The following is a 23,770-nucleotide window of genomic DNA, read 5'->3' on the forward strand; positions in this document are numbered from 1 at the left end:
GAACACTAGCTTAGGAAATCAGTTTGCATATATTTTCTCAAATATTATCAATCGTGTGTCTTTGTATAACCTAAGTATCTATACGATTTACCGGCATTTTATTCGCGTCTCACATTTGGAAACCCGATAGTAAAAAGTAAACGGATACAAGACCGGAGGGCCGTTTGTTTTATACGTGTACATGCGCTTGTCCGATCCCCGAAATCAAAAATTATACATCACATGAGTTTATGTGGGCCATCAACAAAGGGATCGATACTATTACATGCATGGAACAAGCCAATTAGATGTCGCGCAGGAGACTCTTAAGAATGCTGCGATGAGCGGAACAAATTCAGACTGCAGCGCAGTAACACAAAACCCAGTTGAAATTGCAAGTCTCAAACTCTGAACAATTTATGGCAAGGAACAGCCTCGTTGACGGACACCTTTCGCTCCAGAACTGACCGGCAAATGACTGCACATCAGATCGCCCGACCGACGCCCGGTTTCCAGGTGGACCATGCGAATCCCCCTTGCTGCACGGCGATGCATCACTCGCCCTGCTTTGCTTTTTAGGAAGTTAGAAGGAGATGTGATCCATACAAATTTGACTAGAAATACAACATTGCAATACTACTGGACGTCATGGACACGGTTACGCGCATGTTTACTTTTTTTCTGACTGTCAACGCCACACTATTGCCAATAGACATGCGTCTAACTGGCAGGATTGTACCTCTCAACCCGGACATGGATAGAGAAGAATCTTCTCGGAAATAATTGTAGACGAGTCATTCGCTCGTGAAATTTCTACGTGGATTCATGCACGTGGCGGCCATATGGGCATCGACCCTCGCATACAGCATTCCTGGGGTTGCGACTCGCCCGATCTGCCTTCTGTGCACCCTATACGATTTTGTTGAACCTAGTGGGGTAGCGTGTTATTTCCTCCTTTTTCATTTCCCTCTTTTCTTTTTATCCTTGTCTTGTCATGGCTTGACGCTTTTCCTTGACATTCGTCTTGATACGCTATTACGGACGGCATCATGGCAGTGACCGCACGACAGATCCCTCGGGATGGCGAGAAGCTCACAGAAACCGATACTGCTATTGATGAGGCTCGATTGGAGTCAGCACTTGGGCACAAGCAAGAACTGGTTCGGAATTTTGGATTATGGAGTTTGACTAGTTTGGGGATTGTCATTGCGAAGTATGCGACCGGTTTCTTAGGATGGATTTCACTTACTAACGAGAACAAGTTCCTGGGCTTCAACGGGAGGTACAATTGTCGCAGCACTCCAAAATGGTGGCCCGATGGCCGTTCTTTACGGGTTGATTCTCGTCAGCGTCTTTTATACAGCGATTTCAGCATCGCTAGCCGAACTAGCCTCGTCAATGCCCTCCGCCGGTGGTGTATACTACTGGTCATCGGTGCTAAGTCGCAGCCGAGGCAAAACAGCGGGCTTCTTCACTGGATATCTAAATGCCTGCGCCTGGCTATTATCCGCCTCTTCAATGAGCTCGATGCTAGGGAATGAAGGCGTGGCCATGTATCTGCTCCATCACACGACTGTGAAATGGCAAGCTTGGCAAGTCTTCATCGTGTTCCAGATTGTCAACTGGACATGCTGTGTTATCGTCTGTCTGGGAAATCGCTTTATCCCTCTTATCAACCGGGTTGCTCTCACTTTGTCTATGTGTGGACTTGTCACGACTATTATCGTCCTTGCAGTGATGCCAAAGAAACACGCAAGCAGTAAGCAGGTGTGGGTTGAGTACCACAACAATACAGGCGGCTGGTCAGACGGAGTTTGCTTTATGACTGGGCTGCTCAACGCTGCATTTGCAGTTGGAGTGCCCGACTGTATCAGCCATCTCTCCGAAGAGGGTAAGTCTTTTGCTCGAAGAAACGAAAGACGAATTCAATGAAAGGACCACAGCTAACTTCAAGTGCAATTCAGTCCCCAAGCCTGAAACCAAGGTCCCCCAAGGCATAATGCTACAAATGCTCACGGCCTTCATCACATCCTTCGTCTACCTGATCGCACTGTTCTACTCCATCCAAGATCTAGACGCAGTCTTCACAAGCAATATCGTATCCTTCCCAACGGCCGAAATCTACCGACAAGCAACCGGATCCAATGGAGGTGCCATCGGCCTAATCGCCGTGTTATTTCTCGCAACATTCCCTACATTAATCGGCACATTCGTGACAGGTGGTCGAATGTGGTGGAGTCTAGCACGAGACAATGCGACACCCTTTGCAAGCTATTTTGCCCAAGTTCACCCAACGCTGAACTGTCCGGTCCGCGCAACAGTCGCCATGAGTGCACTTGTGACTTGTCTGGGTTGTATATACATCGGCAGCACGACAGCATTCCAGGCGTTGATCTCGTCATTCATTGTGCTCAGCTCGCTCTCCTACTTTGGTGCTATCTTCCCGCATGTCCTGTCTGGTCGTCGAAATATGGTTCCTGGGCCGTTCTATATGGGGCAGAAGCTCGGCATGGCAGTTAACATTATTTCCTTGGTGTATATTTCTGTTACTGTTGTTTTCTTCTGCTTCCCACTTGTATTGCCTGCCACTGTTCACAATATGAACTATACCAGTGTTATTATTGTTGGGTTGATGGTTTTGACTGCTTTGTGGTGGTTATTCCGTGGAAGACGCCAGTATCACGGTCCACATTATAGCTTTGAGGCTGCTGAGCGGTTGGCAGCATTCCAGGAGGGCAAGGAGGGTCGTCGATCTTTCATTGATGTTGTGGATGGCTCGCCCATTGGTTGTGTTGAGCATGGCTGACGAACTGAATAACGAGATGTTGGAAACGAGGAAAATGGGTGGCTGCTTGATTGGGCTTTTTTTAACTTCTTGTTTATTGTTTGGTCTACTTACTTTATCAGGGCCTATGTACTTATACGAATTGCGTGTATATGTTTGACGAATATGATGGGGAGCAGGTTATGACTGCGTCGTATTTGGTCTTGATCTTAACTTAGCACCGTGGACTAACTTGTACAATAGTGGTCACAAATATGTACATAGTGCCATGAAACATTGGACGGTCTCTATACGAAAGCCTCGAAGCGAGTGTACCGCTTGATGCATTGTTTTCGCCCTGTTTCGGATTCTTTTCACCTCTTTTTGCCCATTTTAGAGTGCTTCGGATTGATCACCCAGCTCATACAAAGGTGGGATATAAAAGGAATTATGACCCATGTTATAGATTAGCGTGAGCGGACATTGTCATATCCTAAAAAATTGAACGGATCAACATATCGTAGAAAGGCGGGAGACCAGTGCTCAATGACCAATTGGGCATTATCGCAAATGATATGTTGGAAGTGCTGCATTTGGTCTAACTTATAGCAGCGTGTATGTACATCTACCGGGGCTCAATCAATCAATCAAAGTTCTGTTAACCAGTTGGGGCCTAACTAGTATCGTAATGGCTACGCAGGCGATTCGGTCAAAATGAAGCAAGAACTTGTTATCCGTACGCCTGATTCCCGCAGTACAAAAGCAGCGAATAAGGCGTCGTAATTGAATAGCTGGCTGAGGCTCTTTCTTTCCTCAGTCGGTGTGTAATTACTTGGTGAGTAGCCGCCAGGCTTTCATCGAATTGAGTGTCCTCTTGTTCGACGGCCTGAAACTGAGTGAGGGGGCCAGGATGGTGCATGAATTTAGCGACGTAGCGTGTCGCCAGAGGGCGGGAGATAATTGTGTCGTAATCATGTGGTTTTGCCTGCATTCTTCGACAATCCTATCGCCATCTACCAGGGCTCGACTGGGTCTCATGTTGCAATTCCCGTTGTGATCGACGTCCACCAGCTGGTAGTTTGTTAGCATGTAGAAATGAGCTCCCATAATACAAACTAACCACTTGGTGTCTTTCTTGCAATTGAGCGCGCGCGGCGTGTAAGGCTCGCATGTTTTGTCAAACAACGCCGTTGGTTGTCAACCCGCTCCAGCCAGCCTGGACGAGTATGACCGGACTGTTAAGACCTTCGCATTTCCCGCCAGGCTCATCAGACAGAGGGAATATTGCGTTCTAGGGCCCCAGGGCTTGTTCGAACCATGCACAAAAGCAAAGCAAAGTATTTGACTTGGTATCATTCATCGACAGAGCAGGTGGGTGTTCCCCACAGATGTCGCAGACGATAAGCTTTGATGGTCAACACAATCCGACGAGTGGTTCAATGGGTGTTGATCAAAAAGCAAACTGATCAAGAAGAAAAGAGGGAAGAATCTCAGATTTATAGATAAAGCTGATAAATCTTCTCGCTGTTAGAGAGAAAGAGTCAAGTTAAAAAAGAAGAGAAATATCTTTCAAATACTCCCTAGCCTCATTTATGTTAAGTTTGTCATTAAAGTCTTTGTTAACTCCTTCGTTGATTACGCTTTAGAATACTCGTTCATACTTCGCAAGGTTATATATCACGGGTAAGAGAAATGGAGGTACATCATGATCATAGAAATATTCGATTCAGTTTTGATATTCAAAATAGAAGTCTTCAAGTCATAAGCTATTGTGTGAAAAGAGAGACAGTAATTGCAAACAGAAGATGCTATATCTCTGCGTTTACAGTCGAGCCTTGATGCTCTGAGCACCCTCCCAGGCTTCTCCAGCTTCAAGAGTCTGCCAACCAGACACGGAACCAGCTTCCACACAGATCATGTTCTTGTAAGCCTCATCCGGTCCAAAGTCGGCCATGCCCTTGGCCTTTTCAATCCAAGGGTTCCAGACCACAACATCGTTCAAAGCCTCCCGAGTAATCGAGAACAAAGGTTGGTCATCCTTAGCCGAGGAGACGACAATTGGAACGGCTGGGTCGAGACTTTGGTAAACACGATCAGTTTCTTGGGTAATGGCGAGAGCGGGGGAGGATTCGGTGTGGGTGGTGGCGTTGAGGGTCTTGTCGACGTAGGTCTTGGATTCGAGGTTTTTAATGCGGATATCGGAGATGTCCTTTTCGTGTAAATTTAAGTTAGCAAGATATTAGACAAACTAGCACTCAAAGGGAGCTCCTACCGCGATGTTAAGGTATGTGTGCATCAGTGTCTGGAACTCAAAGTTCTGTTTGCCTTCGTTGCGGACCTGCAATGCCGTCTCCAGAGTATCCTTTGTAAGGGTAACACTGTAAACCAGACCGAACTCATAAGGCCACGCCTCACGGAACTCCTCGGTCAGCATGGAGTGCGACAGTCCGAAATCCAGCTTCACAGTGAGATCAGTCTGATCACCATCTCTTCCAGGCGCTTCCGAAGACGACTTGCCCAAGAACTCCCAGTTAGAGTTACGAGCGAAACCATGTTGAGGTAGGGAAGAGGTGGCGTGGTTCTGGGGGGAGGGCCGAAGACCTGTAGAATGAAGCAAGGCGCTTAGCAGTTAGGTCGACAAGAGAGTAATTGCACATCACATACCGGGAACACGAGCGGAATACCACCACGGATTGGCTTGGAGCCATCCAAATGGGCCTTTTCACTCACGAACAGCTGCTCCTTGCCGTTTGTCTTCCATGAAGTCACGGTAGCGCCGTACAGGTGCACGGTAACGGATTGACCGGAGGGCAATGAAGCTTCGATGATGTTGTCCTTGATAGACAGAGTGGGCTGCGGGAGGGATGCACCCACTCCAATCGCGGAGGGCTTGTTAGAACGATCCATTGTTGATGAGAGTGAAGATATAAAGGAGGAAGAGCTGAGGCTTATGGCGGGGAATCTTATCGCGCCCCCGCCTGTTTTGATTCGCGTTCCACTTTTAACGTGCCTGGATGCCGATCTTCCTATGCATTTTATACCGAAATATTTATACTCATATGCAGTCAATTCGATATTCACGCTCTTCTACGCTTAGAATTGGCTTCATAATAGATAATACGGCCGATTACAGCTGATATGTGCGTATCACGTGATTGTGCCATATACTTAGCGAGTCGTTTAACAATTCAATGAATCCTTGGAGGCGTATTATTTGCTATCGACCTTGTTAACCATGTTCAAATGAGCGGTTTAGGGTACTGTGGTGGCCAGATATACAACATATACATGAGTTGTTCATTATATATTATCAACAGACGCAATGGCAAAGAACTGCAAGTTGAAGAATGCTGATATTGAAATCGTCCTATCTGCAACTGGCGATAGGGTAGGTGTAATCACGTCCACTACCCAGGAGCGCTAGACTTGACCAACATCTCTCCAGGGGTGGGTACTATTCGCATCTCATCTATAAGTGCATTTGCTCACAGGCTTGTTGACATCTTCGTCCGTAAACGAGCAATACTCCATTTCCTCGTATCGAGCGTCGACAACACACAACTGAAGTGCTTTGGTCTCTATTCCTGCTATCCACGAAACCGTCACAACCAAGAGCAAATTGCCATGAGCAGCCAGATGAACGTCATAAGAAAGAAGCAAAAGAGTGCTGTATGCGGACAGGAAGTTAACCGCATATGCATTGATGCATTCCATATAGCGAAATTTGCCGTTAGACTCTTCAATACGCATTCGAACGGAAGGAGCGTTGACGCCGTTAGCGGGAAAGCGCAGTGTATCTAGTCTCAGCCTCTCATCACTATATGCCATGAAAGGTGCCTTGTCAACCACGGCTGTATCCTGGTAAGGTCCTGCGGTCAAAAAGATGGCGGAGTTGTAACTATGGAATTATGAAGGCAACGGGCCACTACAAAGTGAGTATCTAGGTGGCTCTTCGACTCACATAAGGTGCAACGGAAGAGACGAGACGGCCAAAGAAGCCCCGGGATAACTTATATCATGTTTATGACATTGAGGAAGATCCGGTCCCATCAGGTCCAGGGCATATTGACTGTGCCTATCGGTTTTCAGTAGTATCATTTTAGGAGTGTACAGATGCTGCATTGAACATGGTTAATTTCATTTGAATGCCTTTGGGCAGCCGCAGATATCAAAAGCGAGTTTTACCTTGCATGGACCTGGCATGCAGGGACTAAAGGACTACAAAGGCCTGAATCCTGGAGGCATGTATATACGTTGCCCTACAGCGTTAACTTAGTGTGGAATTGATCTCAATATGGAATCATTCAGGAGCTGGATTATAGAGCAGATGATTTACACTATACACTTTTACTAAGATATATACAAATATGGCCTAGCCATGCTGCAACGATGAAGAAGTCTGTCCCTCGATACTAACGGCCTCAATCCGCTTCATCTCATCCTCCGTCAGCCGCCACCCAAGCGCCTGCATATCCTGCTCCGCATTACGAACCCCAACCAAAGGAACAACACCCTTGTTGATAGAGTAATTCAACGCAACAGCCGGAACAGGCACACGTCTCTCCCCAGCAATACTCTTGAGCACATCGATAGTAGGCTCCAACATATGCATTGGATAACTGCTGAAGCGACGTCTCCGCGAAGTCTCATTCAAACGCGAATACTTGCCGGACAGACGAACCCCAGCGAGAGAAGCAAAACCCTGGAAACAGATGCTACGCTTCTTGCATTCCCGAATCATGCCACTAACCTCCCGCAAGCGACGGATGACCGAGTACTCGCATTGGCAAACAGCGAGCGGGATGCCGTGTGTCGCAAGCTCGTCGGCCATATTGATCATCTCGTGGGTACTGTGATTTGCGACACCAACCGCACGCGTCAAGCCATCTTCTACACAATCCGCTAGCCCCTTGGCTACTTTTGAGATAATGGTAGGGTGAATCGGGCCGTGGACGAGGTAGATATCGACGTAGTCCAATCGGAGTCGAACGAGTGAATCTCGGAGCTTGGACTTAGGCCCACCGGATTGCAAGAGGGTGTTGGTCATATCGGGCGTTGAGAACCACTTGGTTTGCACGACGAATGAATCCCGCGGCATGCCCTGGAACAGTGTTCCACAGATAAGCTCGCTCTCGCCGTCACTGTAGGACTGCGCTGTGTCTACGAAGGTCAGCCCGACGGATTTGAGCTTTTGCCATGCTGAATGGATATGTGGCAAGTCTCGGGTCGGGTTGTAACTGAAGGTTGCTTTGTCGCCCCATGACCAAGTGCTGATACTCATATATGGGATCAGCACGACCTTGCCGTTGACGCAGGGGAGAGCGATTCGGCTCTGCGAGGTTGGCATCTGGCCGGCTGGGAGCATGTCGACTGGTTCGCTGAGATGGGGATCCACTGGCTTTGGGTGCGGAGGGTGGAAGCCTTGTGTGGCGGACATGCCGGCTGCTAGGCCGGCTTGCATCATATATTGGGTTCCTGGTGTGGCCATTGTGATGGTGGTTTACTTGGTAGCTGTCGGGCCTTGGTTGAGCTAGCAGTCTTTACAAAGAAAAGGTGATTTAGGTCAATAATAACAAGCGCCGTGGCATTGATCATCCAGATTGATATTGCCAAGCGTGAACTATAAAGGACAGGAAGGGGTGGCGCCTGCGTCATCATGACAATAGAGCAAGAGAGCCATACCGTCGGATCTCCTTCATATGGCCATTAGATTAGTTTCATTGCCTTTGAGACTCGTGGCAAAGGCGAAGAGGGCGATTTGACTAAGGGGTATCGCCACTCGAGTATATTGAGACCAGGTACAATCAATGATCATGTTCATAGTGATTGTTCGGGGTTTAAATTATAATCGAAGAAGCCCCCGAAAGCGCCAGAAGAAAAGTTACGTACACCGGGATGGAAAGAGGAGATACGGGACCGAAGGCATCTCATAAAGATAACATATATGTGGGGGAGTGCTTCCACTAGAAAAAATATGTAAGATGCAGGGCAATAATGATGAGCCGGTGTCCATTAGAAAAATCACATCCAACAAAAGGTTTCGCTGTAAACGCCATCGCTATGCTGAAGAGTTGTGTCGATCTAATGCACGAAGTGATTCGACACGGATGTGGAAGAGGAGATCATCGACCTCGCGGATGGCACTGGGGTCTAGGGTTGCCAGTTTCATATCTCCTAAGAGGGTCTTCAGAGACTGGGTGATGTTTGCTTCCCTGATATGTGTTTGAGGCTCAGTGGGTGTGTTCTCTGTTTGGGTATCCGGAGTGGCAAGACTGGTAGTTTGCTTGGGTTGCTGGTGGGGGATCGCGTCATTCATTTCCATTTTGGTGACGGTTGGAGCAGGCTCAATAGTTTGGCCAGCTTCACTCATTTGAGTGTCTGTTGCCTCCTCGGTAGAAACAAGACCGGTGCTGTGTTCTACAGCTTGGTCTTCAGCCACAATGCTCTCAGGAACCATGTCTTGATCACCATTCTGGATTTGAACGTGGCCCGATACTTCGGAAGAAACTGCAGCAGGCTGAGATACATTTTGCCGAGACCGCGTCTTGCGTATGTGTTTATCGGAAATGACATCGCGGGAAACACCCAGTCCCACAGCAGAGGAGGGAGCCTGGTCCTCGAGGCGGAGTGATTTGCGCGACCGCTTAGAAGGCCTAGGGGTCTCTGCATCTTCTGGTGGCTGCTCCGCAACAGATTTTTGAGGAGCAGGGACAAATTCTGCAGGAGAATTTCCCTCGGCTTTGCGCTGAGAATTCCGAGTAGATCGGCGAGTGGCAGTTGGAGATGAGACTGGTTCAGCCTGTTCAGTAACAGTAGATCCCTGGGAGCGAGAATCATCCAGCTCCTCTGCCACACCGTCAGAATCCTTTCCAGTGGTCAGTCGCGTTGAGCGACGACGTTCATTTCTCTTTGATGCGGGAGGCTCTTCTTCAACACGCTTTCTCTTTCTTGCGGCTGACTGCTGGGAAGAGGTGTCTGAGCGCTTGCTTTGAGGCTTGCCATCCATGTCAACAGCGAACTCCAAATCTTGTTCAAGCTGAGATGCGATTTGTGTGTCAACTTCCTCACTCGAGTCCATAAAGGCATCGGGAAGATTGGGGTCAGGAGGCGGGTCGGTGGTTTCTTGGTTTTTTTCCGCCGCAGGCTGGGGACTTCCTTGCTTCTTTTTCTTTTTGGAACTCGAGTTTGATTTGCTCTTGCGAGAAGGTTTTTGAACAGGAGTTTCGTGAGGATCAAGTGGTGCAGCATGGGAAGGGTCCTGAGAAGTGGGTGATGCTTTACTCAATCCAGATCGAAGACGTCTGCTGGGAGTTGTTGCATTTGGTCGAGGGGTAGCGTCGGTATTTTCCTTGTCTTGATCATGAGAACCAACCATTGATGTATCGTTGCTATTCTCTGTCGCAAGTCGAGAAGTAGCCGGACTATTGACGGTGGATTGTTTGCCTGAAGTGCCTGCCAGAGCCTTTGCAGCCTTTGCAGCCCTTCGCCGCGCGCTTCGTGATGGCTTCCGACTCTTTGAAGGACTTGGGCTTCGAGAATGGATCTCAGGAGGAGAGGATGGAGGATCTGTTCCCTGGGTCGCATTGGATTCCTGGACTGCAGGCACAGGAGCGTCGGAGTTCACGGCAGGCGTTGGATCCCGTGTCGCCGGCGTGGGGGATGATCCAATGAATCCTTCTTCATTCTCGGTTGGCGCTAGAGTGGGCGTTAATGGAGTTTCGGATGCTGATTCAGATGACTGCAGCCGGCGCAAATGAGGGGGAGTGTTGAAGCCTAATCTCCGAGGAGTGTTGGCGGGCGAGGAGGACTGGATGGATTCGATCATCGAAAATACTTCACGACGATTTCGACGCTTTTTGGCCACAGAAGCACGCTCAAAGATCTCCGTGTCCGGAACTCCAAGTTGGAAGTTGTTGGGCAATTGGGGCTCATTCACCCCACTCGAAGCAGTTGGGTCCTGTGTCCGTATCACAGGAGATGAATTAAGGGTGTCTTGATTTGTCCCAAGGTGGCCTTTATGCAGATCAATCCTTTCCGGTGCAGGCGGAGGCAGCATTTCAGTGTCCTGCAACAACGTTAATATAGGATGCCAATTTGCACAAAAGTATTGACAGTACCTGATCACCATCTAACTGCGGGACGATGCTCTGAAGCTCGGATTCGGCAGTCCACACAGCTTCCAGAATAACGCCCGGGCAGACAGTAGGCTGCAAGTCAAAGTTCAAATGCCAGAGCTCAACAAACCTCTTGCTGATTGAATTGTGCGACGACTTCAAACCAGCGCAAAATGTCGCCTGGAACTTGCCCACGGATAAAGGATCATCAGTAATTGATGCTTGTATGATGTTGACTGCTGCAGAAGAAAGGGCACGACACTAGATTGAAGTCAGTACATGATCTTTTTGGGATCTGCTTGGATACATACCGCAGTTATAATCCTGCTATCAACACCGTGGTTGACGTTAATCTTGTATGACTCGTCTTCCAGCCAAATACTCAGTGGTGACTCAAGACTTTGGAGAAGCTGAGACCGAAATTGCGGAATGCCAGATCCCAAAAAGGACGTCAAGGCTTCGATAAATTCTGCAAGACCGGGTGCCCCAGGGGCCTCGAAATGGTCATATGCACCACATAAAGTACGAGAAATCGACTCGAGGAGTTTATGAGGGAAGAGAGAATGGCCGACTGACTGAATTCCATCACGTGCGATACCGAGTCCAGTGCCTTGCAGGAACGGAATGGACAAAGAGTGGCTGAAGAGTGAGGTCGAGGGTAGATACGTATCACCAGCTGGAAGACGCATGAGTTGTTCAGCCATGGGCTCCACAATCATGGTGGCAATTGCTTGGTTTCCCTTTTCCGTTCGAACCACATGGACGAATGAATCAAGCAAATGAGACCAGTCTTGGAAGGCAGTAGTGAAAACCAGACCGAACGATAGGATTCTGATGGCATTTTCATAGTCACGGGATACAGACCCGTCGCGCTCACGAGCGGATTCGATAGGGAACGATCGCAGGGCGTTCGCAGCCGCTTGCGCAGCCGATTTCCAGACGACTTCCGACAACTGGGGCGCTTGTGGGATAATGTTGGTTTCTGCAGTGCTTAATTCTGCACACTGTCGCAAAAGCTCAAGACGAGATCCGCGGGAGATTCTGCTATTACAGGCAGCTTCGATGGTACCCATGACCAGGCGTGCATAGGATTGCGTTGGTGATACTGTTTTTGTAATGCTGGTGATTGTCCGGAGAAGATGAAGAATAGGGCTATTTAGATTGGTGCCTGGACTGGGATGGCGAGGTGTTGGAGTGGTGGCAGTCTGGAATGTTTCATCTGTACTTCTTAAGAGAAGCTTCTCGGTGAATGGAATCCCACCAAGAGCAACAATCATCGTCGTCGATAGGAAGCGGAACCTGTCGAAGAAAAGGCTCATGCTGTCATCCCCGACAGCGTTCAAAGAAGATGGCCCGGCAGCCCAAAGACGATGCAACAAGCCAAGGACAGCGGCCACAGCTTGCATCGATTCCCCGGAGGGTGTAATTTCTTTGCTCGAGGCAAGCGACAAGGCGCTGGACAGATTAATCCAGGCCATAGCAATGTGTGATTCTTCAATTGCATTGTCAACCCAAACCGAGGATTTGAACAAATTTTCAAAAACATTTAAAATCGTTGAGATTCTTGATCGCACCCAACGACTATCGGCTGCAGGAAGTTCTTCGGCTTCAATTTTGTTAGTGTCGTTGATTCGACCTTCGATCCAAATCTTAGCCTGTGTGCTCCACAGCAGGTTTGTTAAGATGCGAGATAGACAGTCAGAGAGAGCGGGGACAGTCGAAAAGATGCCCGAAGAAGGCGCAAGGACATATTCCTCCCATATAATATCAAGATGCTCGTTGGAAGCCGAAGGGCGGAAAGTGTAGTATAACAAGTTGTGATAGCTGGTCAGGGCAAGCTGAGTTGGGGGGATCCAGACTTGTCGCTCTTCTTGCGGTCGAATTGCGAGAGGACTGGCTTGCCCAGCATTTTGAGCAATGAGCGACTTGTCGTGTCGTTGGGACCGACAGCAAAGATAAATCGATTCCAACCGACAATTGCCTGTGCTTTGATGGCAGGTTCGCTACAGTTGAAGCATTTTTGCAGTACCAGAACCCATTCCTTAAAATAATCCCACTGTTCCAGGTTCCATCTTTTGCTCCTGAGCAGTAAAATGATGATGCTCCAAATCTGAGGAACATGGACGCCGCTCTCCACAGACGACATCATTCGAGTCATACGCTCGCGGATCTCTGTGACTAGTTTCCGGTCATGCTCGAGTGTCCGGTCGAAAAGATCCCTTATATTCTTCGACAATATAGGATTCGGGCCAGATTCCGCGGTTATCTGAAAGCCAAGGGCAATTGCCTTTGACCTGGTGTCCTTCAAATGATGAAGTAGACCAAATATTAGGTGTTCGATCCACAAGTGTGTCTGGGTGATGAAACCTGACTTGGCTTGGCTAAGGAGGCGTTGGTATATGTTCAATCGATGGGAGACAATTGCGTTGCCAGGAATGCTTTTGGTGATGTCCTGGAGTACTGTAAGAAGACGTGTGATGCGAGCGTTTGTCATGATCTTGGGGCCGAAGTTCTGGGTAGACATAATGGACATATAGTGAGACAACACAGATTTGGGAACTTTGGCCTCGTGAAGACAATTGATGGAGTGATCCACCAAAAAGGTCTTGAAGTCATCTGAAAGCTGAGTTGAGATATCGGCGTGCCAGACAAACGCAGCCGACAGCTTCAAAGCCTGGTTGGCAAGATTTGTGTCCATAGGTCCGCCGTTCGCCAGGTCTCGATTGACATCACGCTGAATGAACTCTGTGACAAGATTTAATTTCTCGGCAATATCTTGACCTGTGGGAAGTCCATCATATGTCCGAAGTGCTCCAAAAAATTGCATGTAGGCATCGAGTCGCGAGCTCAGTGACTCGCCTGCGAGTTGTTGAATGACCGATTCGAGTAGCATGGCGAGTGACTCTGTGGTGAAGGTATCGACATTGGGTGACCAAACTGGAATTGGGGACTGTGTGGCCTTGAGGATCGATTTCGCGGGTTTGGAACCGGTCGACGGAGGGTTGGATTTGAGATCAGGAACCGATTTTGAGGCACTAGTAAACGTCGGCGGCTTGATGTACTTGGGCCATGGCGAGAAATTCACACGTTTAGAGCTCCGGCTCGAGGGAACAGCCTCAACAGACCCAAATGCCGCGAAGGGCGACTCCTTGGGGGTTTGAACAGCTGACTCGGCTCGGTTTTCGTCAACAAATCGTGAAGCTGTCCTTGGAGGTGTAGGCGGACGAGCCGAGAGGATCTCCACCATGTTGGAGATCAAAAGGAAATGAAAAGAGAGAGGAAGTCAAGGACCATTGCTGTGCAGTCAAAGCCTGTCCATGACACTGTTGAAGGGCCGAGAAAACTAAGTTCCGGCGCGGTCGCGATGCACGTAAAGTGAGGCGCCTGAGGCGACGAGGCACCCACTTCACGCGCTCTGGTCTATACTTCTTCAATGTCAAGGTGATATTGCAACAACCTGTGGATATAGATGCTCTGACAAAGTAATGCTTGCTTCTAGAATGCTGCAAAGCAGAAGGTATAAAGGACCGCATGTATTCGTGGCGCATGCGGAGTACAGTATTCGCGTAGTCTTTGCAGACTCTAAATCCTATTGTAGACACTCCATATCTTTCTTGCTTTGACCTCAAGATTAAATTGACTTTAATTCTGTACAAATTGAAGATCTGAAGAAGCCAAAAAAAAAAAAGCTCAAGTGGGGGGCTTTGCGGTACCAACAATTTTATGACGATTTGCGCCCAACCTTTCCCCGCGTCAAAGTTTCCCCTGTCTCCTTTTCTCGTTTTCGCGTGGAGATCATTTGATCGCAGTGGTATTTTCCCTGCGCTTATACGATAGCAGATCCTTCGAAGTTTGGAACGAAACACGTCCCACATCCCCTACCGACCACGACCCTCGGCGCGCGACTTGCAGATACAGGCGCGCAGATCACCATGAACTCCCTCCAGTTGCAAGGAGCAGGTATGCCGGAATCAGACCTATTCAACACCTCTAGGGTTGCAGGTTCGCTGACTGGATACTCCGGCGGGTGCAGCGAAGCTGCAGCAGGTGGTGCAGTTGATCAAATCTCTCGAGAGAGACCTAAAAGAGAAGAACTTGACAACAGAGGGCGAGTCCTGACCTATTACATTAAGCGCCGATGGTTCGATTCGATTCTAACCAGAATCTCCTGTGACAGAAAGAGTCCAAACTCTCCTCCAATTGCGGCAGCACGGCACGAACCCTACCAGCGCAGAGCCGATCTACTCGCAGAACGTATGGCAATACGGATATATTCATCGTCAGTCAGAATGAGACTAATTGTCTCACCAGGGGATAAACATATTGGTGCGATATGGAGTTGAAGGGGAATCCCCTGATGTGCGACGTGCGGCCTTGCGCTGTGTTGCCAATGCCTTGTTGCTTGATGCGAAAATGCGACAGCTATTTGTGGACACAGGGTACGGTGGAAAGCTAGCCGACAAGCTAAAGACCGATAACTCAGAAGACGAGATGGTGACAAGTCGGATCCTATTTTATGCAACCTACAATACGACAATGGACTTTGAAGACTTGATCAAAAACCACGCATTGGGAGATAATATCAACTATCAACTTGGGCGTCATGCGAAACAATTCCCTAAGTCAGGAAGGACCCCATTGTCACAAATGGACGAGCTGGCTCTGACGGACACCCTCAAGTTGATATACAACGTGTCAAAACTCTTTGATCTTGCTGCCACCTTCTCCCCTTCTATCCCTCACATTTTGAAGATCATCAGTCGCATCGATATTCCGTCTAAGCCTCTAGATGGATTACTTGGCGGCCTCCTCAATGCATTGTCCATCCTTGACCTGGAAGAAAAGAAAGGCAAGGCATTTGAGAGCAGCCCACTTTTCCCGACATTTGACCAAAACTGCAACGTGGACAAATTGATCAAGATATTGGATCAGGCCGTGTCATTATACAGCCCGGAGGAGCTGGAAAGCAAGGCAGTCCCGCTGCTATATTTACTTATAACCATTCATGAAGTTGCACCCGATGGACCCCGCAAGTACATGCAATGGCTTCTTCTGCCTGAGAACAGTGACCGAAGCCTCCCAATTGGACAGTCTGACACCCTTTCTTCAAGGCTGCTGAAACTCTCGACTAGCCACCACGCTAATCTCAAGGTTGCGATCTCTGAACTGATGTTTGTCCTCTCCGACAAAGACGCCGAGAAACTTACCAAGAATATTGGATACGGCTTCGCTGCAGGATTCCTGGCAGCCCGGGGTATCGAGATGCCGCAGAATGCTAGCGAAGCATATGCAACCAATCACGGCCCAGATGCACAACTCAACCCTATTACTGGGCAGAGATGGGCTGCTGAGCCTAAGGATGAGGGCCCACCAATGACTATGGAGGAGAAGGAACGAGAGGCAGAACGACTGTTTGTGCTGTTTGAGAGGTAGGTCTACCATAGGATGCCCAGTGACACGAAACACCGCTGACAAATGCAGGGCAAGGGCGAATGGTCTTCTCAATGTCGAGAACCCAGTGACTCAGGCTCTTCATGAAGGGAGGTTCGAGGAATTGCCAGATGATGCTGATAGTGATTGAACGATAAACACCCCCTAATAGAACACTGTCACATGGCAGCTGAATTTTGCTTTTAGCTCATGTCATATTACCTCATGTCATAGCATGCATGCATCCAAATATTTGCAGTCCATCTGGGACAAACCAATAACAAATATCTCTGTAAGCATGAGAGTAAAAGATATATTGGAACCTACTAGATGCAGCCGGGCGGAATGACGTTATGCAAGGCGGAGAGGGCAGCCTCCGCCCGTCAAAAAAAAATTATGTGCGCGGGGCAGCACTCCCACTTTGATTTCCCTCCTTGACATCACTCTTTGTTTGTGCGCTTTTTTTCGAGTGAACTGTTCTATACCCTGCCGCCAAAATGTCGAAGCCATTCAACCCCGAGGAGGCGGAGAACCTGGAGGATGTACGACCCCGCCCCCGTATAGATTTGCTGATCGCTGATCGCTAACAATTGCAACAGATGGAGAAGCAGTTCGCCGTGAAAGGTCCGTCGCAGCTCGATTCGAACCCCGTATCTCCGATTATATGAGCGGAGTGTCGTATTTGGAAGTGTCAACGTTAACATTTCGTCCCATACAGCGGTGGAGCATCTTATGACATACTGGGCTATCCTGGAGAAGGTTAAGGGCTCGCAGCTCCGCTTGACCAAGCAGGACAACGAGATCTACGAGTCGTTCATGGAAGCCTTCCCCGATTTCGACCCCGCCGGTGAACTCAACGAGGACCAGATGAAGAGCAAGGCCGGCAAGGAGAAGTGGCGCAACTGGATGATGCAGTGGGAGAAGATCGACGACTTCAACTTTGGCACAATCATCCGCACCCGTGCGGATGCCGAGTATGACCAGGACACCACCATTTTCGGTGTGCGCATGCAGTTCTACGCTGTTGAGATCGCCAGGTGAGTTCCGGACTGAGCTTTGGGAGTCCCACGCACAGAAATTGACGTTGAATAGAAACCGCGCCGGTCTCAACGACTGGATCTACGAGAAGGCCCAGAAGGCCAGCTCCTGATTGTAGAGCCCGCATTGTTCCCGCCCTTCTTAAATTCGAGAATGGTTCCACATCCGGGCTGGTTGGCCGACGGCATTTGCCGGTTTTCTGGAGGTACGGATGATGAGCGGCCTCGAAGCTCTGATTTACTGGCAGTGCATTGCAGTATCATGGCTTTGGGTCGATTACGATAGAATTGTGGACATACCCCATAGACATGTGGTTCTGATCGAACCATCGCGATTCCTATGTGGATTGATACTGTCCCTCGAGATTTGGACTGACCGTCATCATTTGAGTCCACAATATACCCAGAATAAAATATTCTTTTCATTGATTCAAATCTATTTCTTATCTCAGTTCGCAAGTGTGATAATGCTGCCTCGGACGTTCTGGGTGGCCATCCCGCACCAAACGTGACACTATATACACCTTCGTGCAGGTTTGACATTCATATAGACAACCAGAAAGGATGAAAACTAACTACAGTTCTAACCATGCAGGTCCAAGAATACATTCAGCCACCTGAATCGGGCAGATTGATGTCTTTGTTCAATGCGACCATCAATGTTACCCCATTTGGCAATGTCTTAATATTGTTCTGCCACAGTGATGGGTTATCTTTGTGCAACAATGACTCGACCTTCTATGATCACTTTGCCACAAAAGTCGCAACCCTCGGTCAATTCTTTTCTCTTGCCTCCCTGTTATGCGACTATAACATGGCATCCGGAAACATCTCGAGTGACAGGAAACCGTGACGACAATATTGAAACCTCTCAACGAGATGAAAGCCAAGCGCAAATCCTCCAAGTCCGATATCGACATCACTCCGAGCTGGAAATCACTGTTCGGATTCACCACCCGCAGACACCTGCCAACCCTCGTTCTTGGATCTATCTGCGCTCTTGTTGCTAGCTGTGTTACACCGGCACTGGCAATCTTTCTTGGTAATGTTTTTGACTCTTTCACGTCTTTTGGTGCTGGGCAGATCGATGCTGGAGGGCTTCGTGAGAAAGTCATCCGGAATTGTTTAGGAATGATTGGACTAGGAGCAGCTGGCTGGTTTCTGAACGGGGCATACTTCGCCCTATTTGTTGCGTTCGGAGAAATGCAGGCTTCCGGAATTCGCAGTCAAGTCTTCCTGGAACTGCTGAGGAGAGATGTGGAGTGGTTCGAAGCCAGGGGTGAAGGTTCCGGGGCTTTCCTGTCTGGAATTCAGGCGTGAGTTTGTCACAAACCTTGCCGGTATAAATTTCTAACTAGGCTCACAGACACATCCATGATATTCAGATGGCTACATCACAGCCGCTGGGACTTGTCCTGCAATACTCTGGTCGCTCGATGGCATCACTCGCCCTGGGATTCTACACATCTTGGAGTCTGTCGCTAGTGACTCTTGCTGGGATTCCCCTCTTCACCTCCATCATCGGGTTCCTTTCTTCAAAGATGAAGTCCAGCATCATAGCGCAACAAGTCGACCTCACCAATGCCTCCAAAATCGCCAATAATGCAATCACCAACATTGACACGGTCAAATGTCTCAATGGACAGACCTTCGAGCATCGGAACTTCTCTGAACGTATTGAGCGATCTGCAACACACTATTTTCGACTGGCTCGATTGAACTCTCTCCAGATTGCTTTCATCCGCTGGATGATTTTCGGTATGTTTGTTCAAGGGTTCTGGTATGGCAGCTCACTCGTGCGTACCGGTAAACTTCCATCCGGAGAGGTGCTGAGGACTTTCTGGGCCTGCCTGACTGCAGCTCAATCCCTGGAACAGGTGCTTCCCCAGATGATAGTGATAGAAAAAGGAAAAGTTGCGAGCGTCGCCCTAAAATCGATAGAACGCAGCCCAGCAGATGAAAAACCAGACAATATGTCAAATGGAACGCAATACCCGGAGCACTGTGAAGGTGACATAGAGGTCAAAGACGTAAGTTTTGTACCTTTTCTGGATTGGCGATAACTAATGACGAGTCCAGGTGTCTTTTGTGTACCCAAGCCAACCTGAACAAACTATCCTCAATTCATCTAGCCTTTTCTTTCCTGCAGGGGAGACTACCTTTGTGATAGGGAAAAGTGGATCTGGAAAGAGTACACTCAGTCAGCTGTTGATGCGGTTCTACTTACCAACGTCTGGCGAGATTCTCATTGACCGGAAACCAATGAAGGAGCTGGACATCAACTGGATCCGAAACAATATCACCCTCCTGGGGCAAAAGAGTGTTCTTTTCAACGAGTCAGTACTCACCAACATTGCTTTTGGTCGACAGAACCATGAGAGTGTCGCGATGAACGATGCTAAAGAATGCATTGAGCTCGCCATGCTTCAGAGAACTATTGACGACCTCCCCAAAGGAATTGACACATGCATCGGTCCGGGTGGAAGCTTCCTGAGCGGTGGTCAGAGACAAAGAGTTGCGATCGCCAGAGCCAAACTGCGAGACACACCTATCTTGATTCTGGATGAGCCCACCAGTGCTCTCGACCACACCAATCGAGTCGCAGTGATGAACGCAGTCCGCGAGTGGCGGAAGGGCAAGACTACCATCATCATTACCCACGACATGTCCCAAATCATGGAACGAGACTTCTTGTACATCCTAGAACAAGGTTCGATTGTGGAATCAGGCTACAGGTATGCAGTCGAAAACAGTCCAAGGGGCAAAAGGTACTTCCATTCGGAAGTCGATGAACTTCCAACCCAAATGGAAAGGGAGACGGCAGACGGGAGGAACAGCGGGTGGGACAATGTATCGAGGGATAGCTTGGATACCCTGCGGCCTCCAATGGCTGTGCGCAGATCTCGTCGAGCCAGGACGTCCTGGGCTCAAGGTCACATTCCATCCAGTGTTCGCTTCAGCTCGTTAGGCATAAGTCCAAACAGGTACTCGGCATACGCAGCCCGCCCAGGAAAACCCACCAAGTTACCTATTCAGGATCCGTCCAGTCGTCTATCATTCTGGAATGAAGGATCCCGAAAAATCCCACAAGAAGCTGTTGTTAGCTGTCCTGCAGAAGAAGTTGAAATGATTCAAATCGAAGACCAGGGGTTTAATTCAAAATCACAGTCCAATGGTCAAGTTTCATATGAGCAAATGGATTCATCTGACGCCGAGGCCACTCGACGCCCACATCATCGGGCTTCATTGAGATTCAAAAGTCGTCGAACACCAAAGGATAAAATGACTCCGCTCTCTCAAATCATGGGGACCATTTACCCAAATCTAACGCCACGCCATCGAGTTATCCTTTTCCTTGGGTTTGGCTCGGCGGTGATCCATGCAAGCGCAACACCGATGTTTTCATACTGTCTATCGCAGCTATTCAGCACTTTCTATGCTGGAACCAACAATGCACACCTGACAATGACATGGTCACTTGCTGTACTAGGAGTGTCATTCGGAGATGGCCTTGCCTCCTTTTTCATGCATTATTTTCTGGAGATTTGCGGCGAGGCCTGGATGGACACCTTTCGGAAGAAGGCTTTCGAGCAGATCCTCGATCAACCACGTGCTTGGTTTGAGAAGGATGGCAACGGATCACTGAGGCTCACATCCTCCCTTGACCAGAATGGAGAAGACATGCGGAATTTGCTTGGCCGCTTTGGTGGGTATGTCGTTGTCGCAGCTTCAATTACAGTGATGTCAATCATCTGGAGCCTGGTTGTTTGCTGGAAGTTGACACTGGTTGCACTTGCCTGTGGACCGGTCGTTTACGCCATAACTCGGGGCTTTGAGGGCACTAATGGTTTATGGGAAAGACGATGCAATGATGCGAACAGCATTGCCACTGATGTGTTCACGGAGACTTTCTCGGAAATCTGCACGGTGAGAACGCTGACTCTTGAAGGTCACTTCCATCGCAAACAGGCCAATGCTATTGGACGGTGCTTGATGCTGGGTCTAAAACGTGCTATGTATACGGGCATGATTTTCGGAATGGTCGAGTCAACTGTCGTCTTTGCAAGTGGTAAGTACTCATACAAATTGGCTACTTTGATTGTTCTGACTTTCATGGCTAGCTCTGATTTTCTATTACGGAGCTGTGCTCGCAGCGTCAAACGAGTATAACGTCGACGATATTATGATGGTGTTTTCGATGCTTCTTTTCAGCATCGGATATGCAGCGCAGATACTTTCATGGAGTTCGTACACCCGACTCATACATTGTCAAATATTAACTCATACTAGTTCCACAGATTAACACAGCCCGTGAGACAGCAGCTCAGCTCATTCACCTCACTAAGCTTCCTCGAGCTGGATCGCACGAGCACATAGGCACTCTCACCGTTTCGAACGTTACCCCGATTAAACTAAGCGACGTAAATTTCCGATATCCCTCTCGGCCTACCACACTAGTGTTGAAGAATGTCTCTATCACTATCCCCGGCAATTCTTGTACAGCGCTTGTTGGACGATCTGGATCGGGAAAATCCACCATTGCCTCCCTACTCCTATCGCTCTACGAAGCCCCAATGTCTACCAACGGAAAGCCAACAGTGACACTCGGCGGCGAAGACATCCTCCGCCTCCATGTCACAACACTCCGCTCCCAGATTTCAATTGTCTCACAACAACCAACAATCTTCCCAGGGACCATCCACGAGAATATCAGCTACGGAACTGACAAACAATCCTCCATGGCCTCCTTCCACAGCGTCCGCATAGCCGCTGAAGCAGCCGGAATCGACGACTTCATCTCATCTCTCCCACAGGGCTACAACACCATCATCGGAGACGGAGGAGTCGGTCTGTCGGGTGGTCAAAAGCAGCGCGTGGTGATCGCCCGCGCTCTGTTGCGTCAACCCCAAATCTTGATTCTTGACGAAGCCACTTCTAGTCTGGACCCTGCTGGTGCGGAGATTGTGCGCCAGACTGTGCAGCAACTAGTCGCCGCGCGTCACGGACTTACTGTTATCGTTATCACACACGCTAAGGAAATGATAGAGATTGCGGATCGCGTTGTTGTTCTCGATCAGGGGGTTGTTGTCGAGGATGGGCCATATCGGGTTTTGTCCAAGAGGGTGGGAGGGAAACTGTTTGATTTGCTCAGTGACCCGGAAGAAAGTGCATGAACGTTTATCTGGGGTTTATGGCTCCTGCTCGCTACAATTTTTAGTGGATTTTTTTTATCAGTTCCGCAGTAGTTAGTTTCCATTCAAGAGATTGAATCTTCCGCCAATCTCCTGTAATCTCCTGATGGAAACCACTAATCCTCCCCGAGGGCCCCAGTTTGATATTGCGGGACGCGTAACTCGGAGTCTTGGCCGATCGAGACCCCTCTAGGTCAAACATCCGACAAACGTGGTCACTTGAATGTGTATTTAACCTCCCCCTCAGCCCTACAGCCTCACAAAAAGTAACCTTATCAATCTCATCAGTTCAATCCCCCAACCCTCAACTTCCAAGAAGATAAAAAATGCCCAAACCAACCCTCATTTTCGCACCGGGCGCATGGTACCCATCAACAGCTTTCGACCCAATCTTCCCCAAGCTATCAGACTACAAGTGTCGCAGCATCGCCTTCCCATCCATCACAAAAGCAACAGAAGTAAAAGACCTCGAGCCAGACACGCAGGTCGTGCGATCTGCAGTGCAGGAAGAAATCGACGATGGCCAGGACGTCATTGTGATCGCGCACAGCTGGGCCGGACTACCCGTCAACAGTGCATTGGATGGACTGAGCAAGCTCGAACGCGAAGTAGCAGGCCTGAAGGGCGGCGTTGTCAAGCTCGTATTCATCGCGGCGTTTTTGCCGCAGATTGGCGAGGGGCTGATCGGCGCTTTTGGTGGGACGCCCCCGCCGTGGTATGTTCTTGATGTAAGTTTTGTTTCTTTGCGCATGGCATTGGGTGGCACTATGAGGGTGCGAGTACTGATTTCTATTACAGGAGGAAACAAACACTTTCACGGCGAGTGATCCGCATGCCCTCTTTTTCCATGATGTTCCTGATGGCGCGGATTGGGCGAAATTGCTTCGGCCTCATGCCTGTGCCACTAAGACTGCCCCTGCTACTGGGACGGCGTATATGAATATCCCTACTGCTTACTTGTTGTGTGAGGAAGATCGCGCTATTCCTGTGGCTGTTCAGCAGGTTTTGGTGGATCGGGCGCGCAGAAGGGGCGCAGAGATCGAGACGGAGAAGATTCAGACTGGGCATACGCCTTGGCTGGTTGTTCCAGATCAGGTTGTTGCTTATCTTAAGAAACATACTGGGGAGTCGGCGTAGGGGGTTCTTTTTTTACTGAAGCATATCTTCGCGTTACTATTGCGGTGTGTTACAATGTGAAGTCAAACTATAGACAATATCGGATTTCTTGAAACTACCGGATCAAATCACAGGACA

The 23,770-nt window shown here is 49.0% G+C and overlaps 8 protein-coding genes across 8 annotated transcripts; 5 read left to right on the forward strand and 3 right to left on the reverse strand.

The window, feature by feature from the left end:
* Positions 1-1,028: 1,028 nt before the first annotated feature.
* Positions 1,029-2,785, forward strand: N7446_002115 (putative choline transport protein; the record flags this gene model as incomplete). The annotated part of the gene is made up of 3 exons (XM_058510864.1): positions 1,029-1,192; positions 1,242-1,870; positions 1,944-2,785. 3 exons carry the CDS (start codon positions 1,029-1,031, stop codon positions 2,783-2,785), a joined length of 1,635 nt encoding a protein of 544 aa, XP_058376400.1.
* Positions 2,786-4,508: 1,723 nt separating this feature from the next.
* Positions 4,509-5,685, reverse strand: N7446_002116 (D-hexose-6-phosphate mutarotase). Its single transcript, XM_058510865.1, has 3 exons — positions 5,408-5,685; positions 5,016-5,324; positions 4,509-4,952 (listed from the first exon to the last, which is right to left on the reverse strand). The coding sequence occupies exons 1-3, from the start codon at positions 5,648-5,650 to the stop codon at positions 4,566-4,568; spliced, it is 939 nt and encodes a 312-aa protein (XP_058376401.1). The 5' UTR covers positions 5,651-5,685; the 3' UTR covers positions 4,509-4,565.
* A 1,430-nt stretch (positions 5,686-7,115) lies between these two features.
* N7446_002117 (uncharacterized protein) lies at positions 7,116-8,231 on the reverse strand (the record flags this gene model as incomplete). Its single annotated transcript, XM_058510866.1, has 1 exon — positions 7,116-8,231. The coding sequence occupies one exon, from the start codon at positions 8,229-8,231 to the stop codon at positions 7,116-7,118; it is 1,116 nt and encodes a 371-aa protein (XP_058376402.1).
* A 570-nt stretch (positions 8,232-8,801) lies between these two features.
* On the reverse strand, positions 8,802-14,104 carry N7446_002118 (uncharacterized protein; the record flags this gene model as incomplete). Its single annotated transcript, XM_058510867.1, has 4 exons — positions 8,802-10,808; positions 10,861-11,118; positions 11,169-12,681; positions 12,717-14,104. The coding sequence occupies 4 exons, from the start codon at positions 14,102-14,104 to the stop codon at positions 8,802-8,804; spliced, it is 5,166 nt and encodes a 1,721-aa protein (XP_058376403.1).
* A 505-nt stretch (positions 14,105-14,609) lies between these two features.
* On the forward strand, positions 14,610-16,580 carry N7446_002119 (synembryn). Its single transcript, XM_058510868.1, has 5 exons — positions 14,610-14,817; positions 14,891-14,965; positions 15,035-15,111; positions 15,169-16,286; positions 16,339-16,580. The coding sequence occupies exons 1-5, from the start codon at positions 14,790-14,792 to the stop codon at positions 16,436-16,438; spliced, it is 1,398 nt and encodes a 465-aa protein (XP_058376404.1). The 5' UTR covers positions 14,610-14,789; the 3' UTR covers positions 16,439-16,580.
* A 122-nt stretch (positions 16,581-16,702) lies between these two features.
* N7446_002120 (polysaccharide biosynthesis domain-containing protein) lies at positions 16,703-17,938 on the forward strand. Its single transcript, XM_058510869.1, has 5 exons — positions 16,703-16,829; positions 16,887-16,911; positions 17,006-17,324; positions 17,380-17,858; positions 17,920-17,938. Exons 1-4 carry the CDS (start codon positions 16,785-16,787, stop codon positions 17,435-17,437), a joined length of 447 nt encoding a protein of 148 aa, XP_058376405.1. The 5' UTR covers positions 16,703-16,784; the 3' UTR covers positions 17,438-17,858; positions 17,920-17,938.
* A 265-nt stretch (positions 17,939-18,203) lies between these two features.
* N7446_002121 (ABC transporter ATP-binding protein) lies at positions 18,204-22,498 on the forward strand (the record flags this gene model as incomplete). Its single annotated transcript, XM_058510870.1, has 5 exons — positions 18,204-18,640; positions 18,691-19,354; positions 19,404-21,393; positions 21,446-21,568; positions 21,615-22,498. 5 exons carry the CDS (start codon positions 18,204-18,206, stop codon positions 22,496-22,498), a joined length of 4,098 nt encoding a protein of 1,365 aa, XP_058376406.1.
* Positions 22,499-22,842: 344 nt separating this feature from the next.
* On the forward strand, positions 22,843-23,653 carry N7446_002122 (alpha/beta hydrolase; the record flags this gene model as incomplete). The annotated part of the gene is made up of 2 exons (XM_058510871.1): positions 22,843-23,244; positions 23,315-23,653. The coding sequence occupies 2 exons, from the start codon at positions 22,843-22,845 to the stop codon at positions 23,651-23,653; spliced, it is 741 nt and encodes a 246-aa protein (XP_058376407.1).
* Between the last annotated feature and the right edge of the window lie 117 nt (positions 23,654-23,770).

This window comes from Penicillium canescens (assembly GCF_028828765.1).
Source record: "Penicillium canescens strain IBT 15451 chromosome Unknown utg000002l_segment0_segment0, whole genome shotgun sequence".
Classification (NCBI taxonomy): Eukaryota; Fungi; Ascomycota; class Eurotiomycetes; order Eurotiales; family Aspergillaceae; genus Penicillium; species Penicillium canescens.

What these genes read in the sequence shown, in the direction of transcription:
- N7446_002120 (XM_058510869.1), top strand. Translation starts at nt 16,785, where the DNA reads ATGTCGAAGCCATTCAACCCCGAGGAGGCGGAGAACCTGGAGGAT. An exon ending in AGGCGGAGAACCTGGAGGAT is followed by an intron (nt 16,830 to 16,886) that starts GTACGACCCCGC and finishes CAATTGCAACAG; the next exon opens with ATGGAGAAGCAGTTCGCCGT. An exon ending in GAAGCAGTTCGCCGTGAAAG is followed by an intron (nt 16,912 to 17,005) that starts GTCCGTCGCAGC and finishes CGTCCCATACAG; the next exon opens with CGGTGGAGCATCTTATGACA.
- N7446_002116 (XM_058510865.1), bottom strand. Translation starts at nt 5,650, where the DNA reads ATGGATCGTTCTAACAAGCCCTCCGCGATTGGAGTGGGTGCATCCCTC. An exon ending in GTATTCCGCTCGTGTTCCCG is followed by an intron (nt 5,325 to 5,407) that starts GTATGTGATGTG and finishes CCCTCCCCCCAG; the next exon opens with AACCACGCCACCTCTTCCCT. An exon ending in ACACATACCTTAACATCGCG is followed by an intron (nt 4,953 to 5,015) that starts GTAGGAGCTCCC and finishes TTACACGAAAAG; the next exon opens with GACATCTCCGATATCCGCAT.
- N7446_002119 (XM_058510868.1), top strand. Translation starts at nt 14,790, where the DNA reads ATGAACTCCCTCCAGTTGCAAGGAGCAG. An exon ending in AGCCGATCTACTCGCAGAAC is followed by an intron (nt 15,112 to 15,168) that starts GTATGGCAATAC and finishes TTGTCTCACCAG; the next exon opens with GGGATAAACATATTGGTGCG. An exon ending in CTGTTTGTGCTGTTTGAGAG is followed by an intron (nt 16,287 to 16,338) that starts GTAGGTCTACCA and finishes TGACAAATGCAG; the next exon opens with GGCAAGGGCGAATGGTCTTC.